General features: G+C 39.6%; 1 protein-coding gene across 1 annotated transcript; it reads left to right on the forward strand.

Moving 5' to 3' along the window:
* Positions 1-2,436: 2,436 nt before the first annotated feature.
* Positions 2,437-5,874, forward strand: C1GALT1C1 (C1GALT1 specific chaperone 1). The gene is made up of 2 exons (XM_028087759.2): positions 2,437-2,618; positions 4,647-5,874. Exon 2 carries the CDS (start codon positions 4,652-4,654, stop codon positions 5,606-5,608), a length of 957 nt encoding a protein of 318 aa, XP_027943560.1. The 5' UTR covers positions 2,437-2,618; positions 4,647-4,651; the 3' UTR covers positions 5,609-5,874.
* The last annotated feature ends 10,266 nt before the right edge of the window (positions 5,875-16,140 follow it).

Raw genomic sequence — 16,140 nt, forward strand, 5'->3', positions numbered from 1 at the left:
TGAAACCCTCCTCCCTCTGCCCCTCCCTGCCACATGCTGGCTCGCGCGCACTCTCTCTCTCTCTCTAAGTAAATAAATCTTCGTTTAAAATAAATAGGTAATTGCATTTTTAAAATTATTTAACTACAAGTCAATCATCTTAATAACTTCACTACAAATGTAAAGTATATTTCAGCTCTGCTTTAAGTAGAGAACTGGGTTCTCCAACAACCTCCGATTAACTGTGCCTTGGTATTAGAAATCCCATGGTTTATTCTGTTTCAGAGCATCCTGTAGCTGTACTTCCAGTTTGGTCCTTCCTGTATCAGGAAGTGGCATTTTAAATTGTCACCTTGTCAAGTCTCTGAATTCTGAGTGCCATTTCAATCTGTCCTTTCTTGGTCCTTTTTTGCAAGGAGAGACTGGTTCTCTGCACTCTTTAAAAAGGTGCCTAGGGGTGCCTACATGGCTCAGTAGTTAAGCATCTGCCTTTGGCTTGGGTCATGATCCCGGGGTCCTGGGATCGAGCCCCCCGTCGGGCTCCCTGCTCAGGGGAGAGCTTGCTTCTCCCTCTCCCTCTGCTGCTCCCCCTGCTTGTGCTCTCTGTCAAATAAAATCTTAAAAAATAAAATAATAAAACAAAAAGGTATTTTTTAAAAAGATTTATTTATTTTAGAGAGAGTGCAGTGAGGAGGGGCAGAGGGAGAAGGAGAGAACCTCCAGCAGACTCCCTGAGGAGGAACTCGATCTCACGACCCTGAAATCACGACCTGAGCAGAAACCAAGAGTCCGATGCTTAACCAACTGAGCCACCCAGGTGCCCCCCCAAAAGGTATTTTTATTAGTAACTTTTCCTCTTTTACTTTTTGTCCCTCTAATCTTGAAGATCCCTCTTCGAATTCAAAAGTAACAAATGCCTGTTAGAACCAGTGAAACAATTCAATATGAGGATGTATAAAGACAAATCTCATCACCTCCACCTCAACCTCCTGATATAATCAATATTAACAGCCTGCTGAGTCTTCCACAACTTTCCTTGCTCAAACAGATCACATATAGAAAATTTTGTTTACACCGAAATATAATCATACTATACATTGTTCTGCAACGTGTTTCACTCAACTATATATGTACATATATACATATATACTTATATATGTGACAATGACAATATCTAGTATTTAACAAAATATAGTGGAGATACTCCACAGTCTTAAGTTCCTTTCCAGTTCTAAAATTTTTGTATTCCTTCAGAGAACATACTACCATTATAATTATTTGTAATGAATTGTTCAATGTCTTTCTTCCCTGCTAGACTGAGAACTCCATGAAGGCAGGGGGCCAATTTTGCTCACCCCTCTATCTCCAGAATTTAGCATAGTGCTGCCAGGATAGTAATTGGCTAAAATCTATTTGTTCATTGTTTCAGTGCTTCCTGAAACCTTCAGTCTACTTAAACTGGGTCACTGTCAATACTCAAAACATTCATCTTTAAGAATTCTGGCCTGAAGAAAGTCACTACTCAGTGTTATTTGGATGGAACCTAGTGACAGTACCTTTTAAATATTTGGGGAAATTTGTATTTTTTAGCAAAAAAAAAAAACTCGCTACCACAAAAAAAATTTTTTTTAAGATCACGTGTTTAAGAGAGTTCTGCACTTGTAATTAGGAAACCTGGATTCTAGTCCCACTTCCAACATTAATTACCGTGTGGCCTTTAAGAAGTTCCTTTCCTTTCTGGTCCCGGGGTCCTCATCTGTAGCTCTAACATTAATTCCAAAAGTATGTACTGTCTACTGCTTGCTGGCACTAGGCTAGGTGCTAGTGATACAGGGATGAATAGTAACAGCCAACATTTAATGAATGCTTACTCTGTGCTTGGTCTTTTACTAATGGAGTCCTATGCACTCTCATTTATCTCCTATGAGCACTACCGTGGTATTTTCTGTACTTTACAAAGGAGGGAACTGAGGCATAACGAGGTGAAGTAACTTTCCCAGCATACCAAAGGACGCGGTGAAGACAGGATTGGATTCCAGTCAGTGGGGCTTCAGATGCCATTCCAACAACCATAGAAAATCCTTGCCCTCATAAATCGAGGAATATTTCAGTGGCTTGCATTTTGGTCCCAGCCCAGGAATACTGGGTGGCGCACCCTCCTCATCCATATGAGGATGCAACGATGCATGTCAGCATGTTAGAGAAACTACCAGGAAACGTGACACAAGAGCGGCAAGCAGTAACGCTCTACCTCGCTCTCGCGGTTTCCACGCAGAGAAGGTGAAGAGGTGGGAGGTGTCAGCGGGTCGTACGCACGCACGCCTCCCATTGGGTACAGGCAAGCGTGCGGGTCACGCCAGCAAGCCGCGCTTCTCTGAACTCAGCAGGAGGCGGGGAATAAAGGGGCGCGGCGTGCGTGCGGGCCCTTCTGACGTCAGCACGGGCCGACGGCTCCTCCCCGCTGCCCGCGCGGTCGCGGCGTTCACTTCCTGGCCCTCCCCGCCTTTAGTGAAACCAACGAGAGGACACCCCCTGCATCTAGAGCAGCCCGACCAGGAGCGTAACCGGGTGGCGCGCGAACGTGAGAGGAAAAACGTGCGCGACTGCGCTTTCCCGCCTCTGAGCCGTTCTAGATGCGGGTGAGTGCTGGGGCGTCGGCCCGCACCCTGAGCGGACCCGGGAGCGGACCGGCCCCGCCCCTCTCCTGGGGGAAGGCCTGGGCTTTGGCCCAGTCCCAGCAGGCTCCACGCGGGGTACCCGGGCAGGTGCAGTGGGAGCGGTAGTTAGTGGGGGAGAGTGAGAGTAGCCTGCGTAGAGGCGCTGCCTTAGCCCCTCAATGGGGTTTTGAGGTGACCACGTCCTCCCTCATTTTTGTTCTCCATTTCGTTCTCCTCTTCCATACGCCACCTAACTACCTTCACCTTCTAAAAAGATGCCATCGCAGAAACCACTCTGGTAGTTTTTGCCTCATTTGTGTCCATGTGCAGTTTTAAGTTTCCCTCTCCTCTGCACCAAATATCCTATCATGTACAACTCCAGTGTTACAATTTTTTGCCCCCCCCATGGAAAAACAGTAATTTATGCATGTGATCCATGAGTAGTATCCCCATCAGGAAGAATTCTGACATGCTATTCTCAAGCTAAGAGACACGTGTGAATTATCATGTGTGGGTCAGAAATAAAGTCCTATATAAATTACTTTTAGAGTGTATCTAGTAATTCCGATATTAAACAGAGCTTGTTTCCTATCAGTTCTCTTTTCCTTCGTAGAGCTGTTTATTGACCAAGTTCTGTGAGTGACACAGGAAAACCATCCTGCCTCTTTGCCCACTCCACCCACACTCAGGAATTACTCTGTCAAGCTATTCCACACCTTAGTTTTCTAATAGAAGTTGAAGTCCATTTCCTCTAGAAGACGACCAAGGGGTGGTTTCTTTATAGCAGGATGATAAGATGGGTGCAGAATGTCAATTATGATTAACAGATCCCACATTTTTTTTCATTTGTAGGAAAACAAGGTTATTCGGTAACTCATCTATTAAATTTTCAACAATATGAGCAGAAGCACTCTTCATATCATTATTCTGTAATAGGAAAAGCATTACACTGATATCAAGAGATCTGATTTCTGGTTCAGTTCTACCACTGACTGTGTGACTTTGGGTCAGTTACTTAACCTCTGTGTACCCTCTCTTTCCCTATCTGTAAAATGAGAGAAATGATATTAGGTAGCTTCTAAGGTTTCTTCCAACTTTAAGAGACAAAGGGAAAAATCTAAGTAGCTCAGTAGAACATTCCTTGCGGAGATACAGAGGAGATTGGGAAATCTCAACAGTTGTATTTAAGGTTGGCTTTTCTTTTAATTTCTAATTGAAATCAAAGTGTAGACTTTTCCCTTTTCCCCAAAGAATAAGAAAATGCCTTTGGAGGAACTAAAAATGTTCATTAATGGTTCCCCGGATATGCCTATATTGAGTCAGTTCTCACGCAAGGAATTTAACTATTTTCATTATGGGCTTTTATTAACATTAGTTGGTTGGGATACTGTATTGGAAACCATTTAGTCTTAGGAATGAAAGAGTAATATTAACATGTACGGTATCATTCTCAAGAAATTTGCTGTAGATGTACTCAAACACCTAAGGACAGCAGCCATCAGTTAAATAAAGCACTAGGTTGAGAACAGAAATGCCAGCACAGATACCGTTGGTGATTTGCTAATTGTAGGTGGTTTTATCTGTTCAATTTAAGGGTTTGATGTAAAGTCCATTTATATCTACGGAAGTATTTAGATAATGCAAGCTTTGAAATGAAATTCCTTCAGAGAATGATGGACTGACAACCTCTGTAACATTGGTTTCTAGGGTTAATGTTTTGATTTATTATTTAATTAATAGATGAAGTGCAAAATGGCCTCCCAAAAAATTCTAGTGCATAGAGGTGTTGTAAAGTTCCAGTTTATACAGAACAGTGATCAGATACCATTGGAAGCTAAAGATCCTTAGACCTCTTGGTATTGGTACTCTATGCAACTAACTTGATTTCAAACTTGGGAACTTTATTTTAATGTTAAGAGCAAAATGTAAGTATATAAGGTATACCAAATCAAATTGCTAGACTAATCCTTTTCTATTAAGTATCCTAAGGATCTTTTTCTTTTTTTATAGGAAAAATGCTTTCTGAAAGCAGTTCATTTTTGAAGGGTGTGATGCTCGGAAGCATTTTCTGTGCGTTGATCACTATGCTAGGACACGTTAGGATTGGTCATGGAAATAGAATGCACCAGCATGAGCATCATCACCTGCAAGCGCCTAATAAGGAAGATATCTTGAAAATTTCAGAAGATGAACGTATGGAGCTCAGTAAGAGCTTTCGGGTATACTGTATCATCCTTGTAAAACCCAAAGATGTGAGTCTTTGGGCTGCAGTGAGGGAGACTTGGACCAAACACTGTGACAAAGCAGAGTTCTTCAGTTCTGAAAATGTTAAAGTGTTTGAGTCAATTAACATGGAAACAGATGACATGTGGCTAATGATGAGGAAAGCTTACAAATACGCCTTTGATAAATATAGAGACCAATACAACTGGTTCTTCCTTGCACGCCCCACTACGTTTGCTATTATTGAAAACTTAAAGTATTTTTTGTTAAAAAAGGATCCATCACAACCTTTCTATCTAGGCCACACTATAAAATCTGGAGACCTTGAATATGTGAGTGTAGAAGGAGGCATCGTCTTAAGTATAGAATCAATGAAAAGACTTAACAGCCTCCTCGGTATCCCTGAAAAGTGTCCTGAACAGGGAGGGATGATTTGGAAGATATCTGAAGATAAGCAACTAGCAGTCTGCCTGAAATATGCTGGAGTGTTTGCAGAAAATGCAGAAGATTCTGAAGGAAAAGATGTATTTAATACCAAATCCGTTGGGCTTTTTATTAAAGAGGCAATGACTAATCACCCCAACCTTGTGGTTGAAGGATGCTGTTCAGATATGGCTGTTACTTTTAATGGACTGACTCCTAATCAGATGCATGTGATGATGTATGGGGTATACCGTCTTAGGGCATTTGGGCATATTTTCCACGATGCATTGGTTTTCTTACCTCCGAATGGTTCTGACAATGACTGAGAAGTGAAAGAAAAGCATGTGTACAATCACCGTCTGGGACAGGTATTGTCACTGTTTGTAGTAACAACTACATATCCAACACAACAGTATGTTTCTTTTTCTTTTTTAGTTTGGTGGCACTGGTTTAGTTGCACGTTAAAGTTTAGTGGTACATTTTTAAAGAGGGTGGGTTTTTTTTCCTTAAAACGTGAAAATTTCAAACATGTTGGAAAGAAATGCTTTAAGAATGATAATTTTGCAAATAAAAGATATATTTATAAATATTATATTTATGTGATAAATCCTAAATTATGAATCTGTGGCACATATTTTTGCTGATCAGTTAAAAAATTTAACATGTCTTTTTAGCTTTCTAAGACATGCAAATAAAATCTCTAGTTGTGAATTTGTGATTAAAGTAAAACTTTTAGTTATGTGTTTCCATTACTTGTAATGCTGGTATATGTTCTAAGCCTCTGCAAGTGCCCATGGATTTGCTTTCTCAAAATACACAACCAAACAACAGAGGAAATTAGTTCCCAACTAATGTTAAAGTGAAAGTTGAATTCTGTCCCTGAGAGAAAAAGTGAAAATTACCTATAAAAGTTAATAATTCTCCCAGGAGCTAATTTAGTGGCATTCCTCAGCATACACAAGTTGTCTAACTCTCTACTTCTCTGTGCAGACACTGAAATTGGAGTGGTCACTAAGAATCTCTGTCAGTTGAGATTTCTTTACTTCTGCTAGGCAAATGAGTTCTGTGGAAGTCTCCTTTCAAGAACTTGTTTTGATAGTCTGGCAGTTTCACTTACCTGAGTGGACTCTGGTCTTTGTTTACCTGTTCAAATTCTGAGATTTTTCCCATATTCATAGTTCGCACCATATCCAAGGGTTTGGGGTGTGGAGGCCTTAACCTCACCATTCACCTTGGATTACCATACCATTTGCCTAATTTCACCGCCTGCCCAGAAGCTTTATCCGGGAGTGAATACAATAGCTCTTGTGCTTATAAATGTGTGAAATACTTGCTGCTGATTTGTCTATAATTGGGTGTGCACATGCTATATTAAGTCAGGTCCATAAGCCCCCCCCATAGGGTGTGAGACCATGACATTTTAGAGATCAGTATTTCCTGTAACTGGCCTCATGATGTTAATGGTCTCCCACAGCTTTTTTTTTTTTTTTTAAAGGATTTATTCATTTGAGACACAGAGATAGAGAAGAGAAAGCATGAGCAGGGAGAGAGGCAGAGGGAGAGAGAGAAGCAGGCTCCTTGCTGAGCCAGGAGCCCGATGTGGGGCTCGATCCCAGGACCCTGGGATCATGACCTGAGCCAAAGGCAGACGCTTAACCATCTGAGCCACCCAGGCGCCCCATCCCACAGCTTTTGCAAACCAAAAAGAGAATTTCCTCAAGAGGGCCTCAGGCTTCAAATTATTGATCATCAGTGCATAAAGCGCTTTTTTAAAAATTTATCTGGTTTTCCTTAGTGGGGCTTTTGGTTAAAATGAAGCATTATTAATTTTTAAAAATAATAAAACCTTTTTATCAAGCACTCTAATATGTGGTCTCAGATGCAACTAATACAGATCAGGTCATGGTCAGTGTAAGTACAATGATAAACAGCATCTCCCTGAATGTGACACCCAATTTATAAGTGTCACCTTGCCCCAACAACAATATATTTCAAAGAATTATGCATTTATCACTTTCAATTACATTAGTGTATCGAGGTATAATTGTAATAAATATAGCAGAGAATACATTCCATTGTTTGATTTCCTGGTGGTTCTAAGGTAAAAATTGTTTTTTAGGGTGCCTGGGTGGCTCAGTTGGTTAAGCGACTGCCTTCGGCTCAGGTCATGATCCTGGAGTCCCGGGATCGAGTCCCACATCAGGCTTCCAGCTCGGCAGGGAGCCTGCTTCTCCCTCTGACCCTCTACCCTCTCATGCTCTCTCACTCACTCTCTCAAATAAATAAAATCTTTAAAAAAAATTGTTTTTTGAACCAAATTGATGCTCTTCAGGGGTGCCTGGCTGGCTCAGTTGGTAGAGCAAGTAACTCTTGATCTTGGAGTTGTGACTTTGAGTCCCACATTGGGTGTAGAGATTAAATTTTTTTTAAGGGGCAGCTGGGTGGCTCAGTCAGTTAAGCGTCTGGTTCAACCCTGAGGTCCTGGGATCTAGCCCTCTGTCAGGCTCCCCACTCAGCAGGGAGTCTGCTTGTTCCTCTCCCTCTGCCCCTCCCCCACCCCCTGCTCACGCTCTCTCAAATGTTTTATTTATTTTTAAGATTTTATTTATTGGGGCGCCTGGGTGGCTCAGTCGTTGGGCGTCTGCCTTCGCCCAACAACTGAGCCACCCAGGCGCCCCAATAAAGTCTTTAAAAAAATTTTTAATAAACCAAATTGATGCTCTTGGTTGTATTTTTATACACAAGTATTCCTTTATAAAATGTTACTTGTCTTAATATGCTGTCTCTTTGAATTTATTTGTACCCAGTCTTGTAGATAAAATCTGATTCAGTAATACAGAAAATAGTACTATTGGGGTCATGGTTACAGATTTGATCACTGTGCATTCAGTAGCCAAAAACTGTAACCCTAACCTCACTCTGTTACTGGGGAAAGAATTGCAAAGAGTGGAGGTTAATGGAAATTAATCATGGTTGTGAATATATTTCACAAATGGCTAGTGACTCCCACATTGGACAACACAGGTCTAACCAGGTCCAGAAGTGTGAGATCCACCGGATGAGATGTGAAAGAAAATTTAGGGGTGCCTGGGTGGCTCATTCAGTTAAGCGGCTGCCTTTGGCTCAGGTCATGATTTCAGGGTCCTGGGATTGAGCCCCACGTCAGGCTCCCTGCTCAGGGGGAATCTGCTTCTCCCTCTCCCTCTGCCTTCCCCCCCCACCCCAGCTTGTAGCTCTATCTTTCTCTCAAATAAATTTTAAAATAATTTAAAAAAAAAAATTTAAGATTTCTTCTAAAAGTTGTTTTTACTTTCCTGCATATCTTGAATGCAGTGGAAACTGCAACCTGACTTTTCAGAGGCCCTAGGCCATCTCCTTGTGTGAATTTAATCACTAGATCTTCCTTCTCAAAATTAAAACATTGGGTTTGGAGGAAAATATAGATTAGACCCCTTGGCTTTTTTTTATGTAGCTAAAAGGTTGCTTGTGTATCCATTCTGATTTATAATGCCCAGATTTTTCTGTAATGCATTTAAACCCATCTATTGAGCTTTCTTAAAGGAGGGCACACCTGTATTAGGAAATTTACTGACAGTACAGAGTCTAGTGATGATGTACCACTAATTTCCCCTTCATTTGTTAAGAATATTGTGTTCCTTTTAGTGCCAGCTGACTTGGAATGATGAATTCAGTGAAGGTCTGAGTGGTTATGTGAAGAGCATTGTGTTTGGAGAAGTTTAGCGCTTTTTTGGCATACAAAGAAATTCAGAAATGTTTGCCAACCTCCCCACAACGGAGTCCCCCAAAGTTTCATTAAAAAATAATCACTCAATAATTCTAGTATCATCAAGGATAAAATATTTAAAGCACAGTGGCAAAATTACTTGTTTGGAAAATATGAAATGATGGTATATATCTGGAGTCTCTACCATAATTTTTTTAAAAGAAAGATAAATGCACTTCTGGGGTTCCTGGCTGGCCCAGTAGGAGGAGCGTGAGACTCTTGATCTCGGGGTCGTGAGTTTGAGCCCCACGTTGAGTGTGGAGATTACTTAATTTTTTTAAAAAGATAAATCCAACTTTGTTCGTGTGGCACCTGTATACTATAATATTCCTTGTATAACTCAACACTAGGCCTGGTATTTTGTGAAAGCAAAAGGAGCCCAAACTCCCTGTACAATTCGTACAGGGAGTCAAACAATCACTTCATGTAAGCTCTGCATGAGCACTAGAACAAGCTATAGTTTATTATTAGAATATAGTGGTCCTTTTGCCTTAAAAGTCCTCAATTTGATAAATGCTACATATTTTAACCCACATAATTCGCATTTCCCTGGTTGTTTTCACTGATTCCATGCAAGAACGGCCACATTGGATTAGGCTGTTGCTTGGGCAATTCGGCAAAAGCCTTAACAGGAAGGGCAGGACCTAAAACTAAAGACTCAAGATTTTCACTGGATGCATGGACGGATGGGAGTGATGGAATAAAGATGTCCTGAATGGGATGGGCTTGCATTTTTTTAAAAAAATGGAATGCTTTGATCTAGTGACTAGGCGATATCCACATAGGTACTCAAAGTGTTGAATAAACAGGGATGTTCTAATAGTCAAAACACCAGCCCCATATGATCTGAGGGGAAAAGGGAAAGGCTGGTCCTAGCTTGATGGAAGAGTGAATACTGGCACTGGGAATCTTCTTTTCCATATTGACCACTCTAAGGCACTCGCCACTAGAGGGAAGCTTCAGGGACTACTGCCCATTCTCCACTCCAGTGCCATGCAATAGAAATAGGTGAGCCGCATGTGTTGTTTTAAATCTTCTAGTAGCCATATTAAAAAGGTAAAGACACAGGTGTAATTACTTTTAGTATTTTATTTTACCCAGTATATCCAAAGTATTGTCAGTTCAACATGTAATCAGCAGAAAAAAAATAATGTCATAGTTTACATTACTTTTTTATTTAAGTCTTTGAAATCCAGTATGTATTTTGGAGTTACAGCACAGGTCTAACCAACTTCAGAAATGATAAGACCCCCACCCCCCACCCCGAGGCTAATATGTGAAATGGGAGAAAACTTTAAGTTCCTTCTGAAAGTCCTATTTATTATTCTGGTTGTCTTGAACGCTATGGAAATTGCAACCTGACTTTTAGCAGGCCCCAGGCCATCTCCTTGCATGAGTCTAAACACTAGACCTTCCTTCTGAAAATTAAATCATTGGATCTTCTTTCTGAAAATTCAATCACTGCATCTGGAACAATACATAGATTAGACCCCTCAACTTTTCTCCTTAGATTATAACTGAACCAAACTGCTCCTCTCATTAATTTTAATATTCACTACTCTTCCCCATTTATCTTTTGGATATATTGATAGTCACAAAGCAGCTGCTATCCTGCCCTTGCACATTATACCCTATAATCTCCCCCATTTAACTAACTCTCCCCCTTGTATCCTTTCCTAAATGGCGTTATCAGCCAAGGCTTCTAAATGGCATAACCTTTAAATGGTCACAAGTCACCTGGCCTGAAGGTGACTAATAGAAAAAGTTCAGCCCTCAGGACTAAGTCCAGTTTCAAAAGATTCTCTCCATATACCCCACCGATGAAGAGGGCAGCGGTTCCCTCAGAAGCACAAATAAGACCCTGTGCAAGCAGCCCGTTCTTAACCACATTCGAATCCTACTGTTTCCCTGCTGTGGATCAGAGGCATGGCCAACTTGGACTCCTCTCCAATAACCCAGAAATAAAGATGGCGATACGACTGTGGGCCGAGGTTATTTTTTGAAATGTGAAGGCAGACTTTCTGCAAAACAGGGTTTGCAGTCAGGCAGACCTAGGTCCACATCCCAATTCTGTATGTATCTTCAGGAAAGTTCTATAACCCCTCAGGTGCCTTAGTTTCCTCATTTGTAAAATGAGAACTAAAATTTACCTCATGGAATCATACTAAAGATGAAGCAAGATACTGGAATAGAGCTTGTGCATATAGTAGGTGCTCTGGGAATGTTCTCTCCCTCTCCTTCTCAGCCACCTGAACAAGTTTAACTAACACTTTACACAGCTAAATATGCATCAATCCCTTTTATTAAATACCTAGATGGTAAAATATCAAAATGTTGATGTGACTAACAGCTGGTATTGAATATTCAAATTCATAAGGGAACTCCTTAAGTTTTAAGATAACATCTGTACATTTAATCTGTGCCATGCAATCTTCCTCAAACAGCTTTTGTATAAAGTAAATACTTATTTAGGAGAAGTTCAGAAGTTGCTTTTAAGAACATGAACTTAGAGCAAGTTCCCCTTTCACAGCAAATTATACATTATTGAGCCCAAACTGCCCAAATCGGTATGGTTTCTCTCCCCTCACACTTTAATCAAGATGTTTCTCTTTACATAGGCAAAAACCACAGCTTAAATGAGACTCCTGCATTCCCAGTAAATGTATCTGGGCATTTGGTAGTTGAGAGAGAATTGGGTTTGACAACACCCAGAAACTCATGGGGCCATGTGCCTTCTCTCAGACTTCCACATTTGGGAGCAAGAAAGGGGAATTACTTTGCAGACTTCTTTCAAAATATTTTACAAAATACAAAATTTGTACCTTGTAAGTCACGATATAAAATCAGTACAGCATAAGTGTCCGAGTTTTTACTAGACTTTAGCCCCTACTATTTTTAAAACAGAATAAAGCATTGCCCATGAAAAATGTTTTCTAGTCCTGTACTTTTGGAAAGCATTTAGGAGACACATTAACTTGATGGGCTACAGACAGTGGTTATCCCACTAAGTGAAACTTTCTACTCTATATTCACATACATTTCAGGTTGAACTTTCTGAAATCTAAAATGCTCACACAAGCAACTTTTAGAAATACCTTAGTCAGGCAAAAGCGTACTTTTTTCTAATCCCGCATAAGTCAACTCTCCAAGAAACCTTCCAGAGCCTACATGGCAAAAAGGACTCTCCTCCCATCCTCCTCATCCTGCCCAATCTAGTCCAGATGTTTATGGGAACAGTGAATTTTGGCTTTACAAAATGAGTTCATCAGCATTAGACCTGATGAAAACAGAATCCAGACCAAGAAGTACATACAAAATCTTTCAGATCATGAGAAAAATTATTGGTAAGACATCTGTATGCAGAAACAGACATTTCAAGCCCTGCTGATAGGGAAGCAAAACCAGAAGAACGTGCACTGCTCCTTTTAAAAGTTGTCTCAAATTTAAGCTCATTCACGGGCAGTATCAATCCAACATGCAGTTTCATCACAAAATCATCTCATTAGTGTGCAAGTTTCCAAGCCTCAGGGTTTCATCATGCATCAGCATAAAAGGACAACCCCAGCATTTGGTGACAAAGAGAGAGAGTGTCCCCTTTTGAAATAGAAAGTGGGAAGAATAAAAACAGATTGCCCGACCTCAAAAGTCTCCCCAATATGGCTTTCCCCAAGGCAAAAAGGGAACTGAATTTAATTTGTTTTCAAGGCATATGTTTGGAGAAATGGCACTTCCTCCAAGCAAGTGCTTACATGATTTATTGCTTATTAAAACAGTCTTTTGCTCACATGCTTGTGAAAATCAATAGAAATTACTTATTTCACCACAGAAGATTAAATGAAAGTTCACAGTTATCATTCACAATCATGTCCTGTGATAAAAAATTAAAATTAGAAGGAGAGAAAACTAATCTTTGCATATTTTAAATTTAGAGTTATTTCCCCCTATGGTAGAGTTCTGGGAACACTTACAATGAACCTGAAGGGAGTGAATGATTATACCCTAAAAGTTCCCTCTACTCACATATTAGCTGAAATTAAAGTACTTTAAAATTGAGGAATGGAACAAGAGCAATAAAAAATAGGATGTGGAAATCATAATTTGTTTTACTTTTAAAATGAGATTTTAAAATGTGTTAGATAACCCATTTAATTAGAATTGAACAATAATGAAGCATGTCATTCTCTGTTAACAATTAGGATTTTAATTAGAAATTACTTCACTAATTGATCTTTTATTTCTCAAAGTGTTCATGGATAAAATTTGGTGTCCTTTCATTTTTCACTCCAGGAGACAAAAATTAATAGTACTAAGTAGTTTGGATGAACAGGATATTACTAGGAGAATTCCAGTGAATCATCTCCTGTATATTTTCCCATACATAAATTATATTCTCCAGGAGGCCAGCCTCTTAAGCAAACCAACCAATCAACGAACCAACCTGCATGCTTAATAGTCTCAACACAGATTAAAAACTGGTTCTCAATCACATTATTCACTCCTGTTCTGATGGAGTTGTAGTCCTTTACAAATACTTAATTAGTTTTAATACAATATTAAACAAATTGGTGTTATAGTTCATTATATGTACTCATTCTTTTACCTGTTATAAAAAGTATACATACAAAATATAAAAACATATAATACAAAGTATACATTTACATGCATCAGTCTCCATGTTGACAGGCATGATTTCTTTAGGAACTATTGCTGAGAGACTGGGATATTAAGAACAATTATATTTAATCTAATTCTTACTGCCTTAACACAACTAGTAACATTCTAAACATAAGTGTTCTGAAGGGCTTTCCAAATATATTTTAATGGCCTAATTCTTACTTGAGTAAGTTTCTGATTGCTTGAGACCTCAGAAGTGATGGTTATATTGACATAGGATGCATACATTTTCATTTTTTTCCTTTCATTATAAATCAGTTCTAGTGGATACTCCTTTAGAAATTGGAACATTTTGAGTTTCGTGAAGAGCCTTGAGAGATATATTCTCAAAATTAAGGAACCTAGATAAACAAAGTTAAAATATTTACCACATTTTGTTTGGGCATACATTCATTTCATATTCCCATTAATATATGACTGCTACATTATTAATATTCTCATGAACAACAGAAAAGTAAAATATTTATTGTAATGAAATACCTGTGCAAATTGAGTCATTTGCCATTCTTATATTTTTTGAAGTACTATGCTTAGAAATACTGTATCCTCAGTAGCTGATTTGTATCCAAAGGAGGAACTTGGCTGGATATAATCATTGTTTGACAAATGGCATATGACCTTCTGTTTGGGGACTATCAAATTCCTCGAATTGGAAATGTTCATGACTACCCCTGGGATAAATCCAGCTGTCTGTTTTGGGTCCAGAACATTAGAAAAAAGAAAAGGAAAAATGCAGCTGCCAAGAGACCACCACCAAACCACTATAATAGTCTGCTAGAAGAGGGCTGATCAGGCCTTTCTATTACTGCACAATGGGTCAGCCATCTGAGTTGGAATGCTGAATCATTGCAACTCCAAGACATCTGGATGTTTTTAACCTTCTCACATTGGATACAATCTAAGGAATATTTTTATATTTAGCTCATGTGTAATTTGCAAAGTTTGGTGACCGAAATTGGAAAAGTATTAGTAGTTCCCAGTGGCTTTATAAATCGGTATTGGGCTGTCACCATTACCCAGATTTTTAAAAAATGTAAATTTACTCACTAGCCTGGAAGTTCCTTAAGGGCAAGGGCCACTTGTGTATTATTCATCTTTGTGCCACATCACCTAGAACCTAGCAGGTATTCAATAAATGTTCACTGAGGGGACGCCTGGGTGGCTCAGTCAGTGAAGCATCTGCCTCTGGCTCAGGTCGTGATCCCGGGGTCCTGGGATCGAGTCCTGCGTCGGGCTTCCTACTCAGCGGGGAGCCTGCTTCTCCCTCTCCCTCTGACTCTGCCTCTCACCCTACTTGTGCTCTCTTTCTGTCAAACAAATAAAATCTTTAAAAAAAAAAAGTTCACTGAGCTGAACTGACCTTGGCTGAGTATGTCAGATACATAGAATGGCTACATTATAGGCAGGCTTCACACAAAGTTAATTCTGAAACTAAAAATGAACTGAAGACACATTGCCTTAGAGAAAACAGGCTCTCCCTGTATTCCTAGTCTCAGGAATGTGGGTAGACCAGGTTTCCTTTAAGCATAAGACCTCAAGAGGCTGAGATGCTAGTTTAACCTATTTGAATTGGCTTTCCTGCATGACCTAATGTTGAGACACTGACCAGGCTCCCAGCGTAGAGTGACACCCCTGACTAACACCATGACCTGAGGCCTCAGACCCAGGGGAAGGAGAAAACATACATATTTAGTCCACATCACCAAGGCAACAGAGTCACTATACCTCAGCATAGTAGGAAAAACAAGCACAGATGATGATGTTAAATATTTTTAAAGTGTTCCCCACACCCACTGTTAACAGTGGTTAGAAATAAGGATAAATTATTTCAGAAACCAAGCAATTAAAGGTTTTAACTTCTCTAATATGTATGTGCTTTGTTTGTCATTGCTAACACTCCATAGGCAATCTTGGTCGATTAACATTAACTTAGTACCAAAACTAGAGGTTCAAAGTTTGGTTTTGACATCAATGACTCAGATAGTCTCTTTTTAAGAATGTAAGGTGCTACAGGCCTCAAATAGGGTGCCTCATCCCTCAAGTGGAGAGACATCTGAATTTGAAACTGGTAAGTCAGCACAAAATGAGACTGTTGAAGAAACCTACTCTGAAGGATGATTTATAAATGGGTCACTGATGAGACTATACTTTTATCCATCAGGAATAAATAGTAAAATATAACAATATACTAAGTTGTAGAATATAACTGTCATGACAAAGGAAAATATTCTACATAGAACTTAAAAAGAATATAGGAAGTAAAATATCAGGGTTCCTCTACAGGCTAGGAAAGATTGTGGCAGACATAAGCATTCTAATTAATGATGAAGTAAGAAAAATTCTCTAAGCCTTACACCAGCCCAGATGAAATATTCCCCCAAATTTCAACCTTCCCTTACT

This window comes from Eumetopias jubatus, unplaced genomic scaffold, assembly GCF_037043125.1.
Source record: "Eumetopias jubatus isolate StellerSeaLion01/CBP00866 unplaced genomic scaffold, mEumJub1_p1.0 scaffold_11, whole genome shotgun sequence".
Lineage (NCBI taxonomy): Eukaryota > Metazoa > Chordata > Mammalia > Carnivora > Otariidae > Eumetopias > Eumetopias jubatus.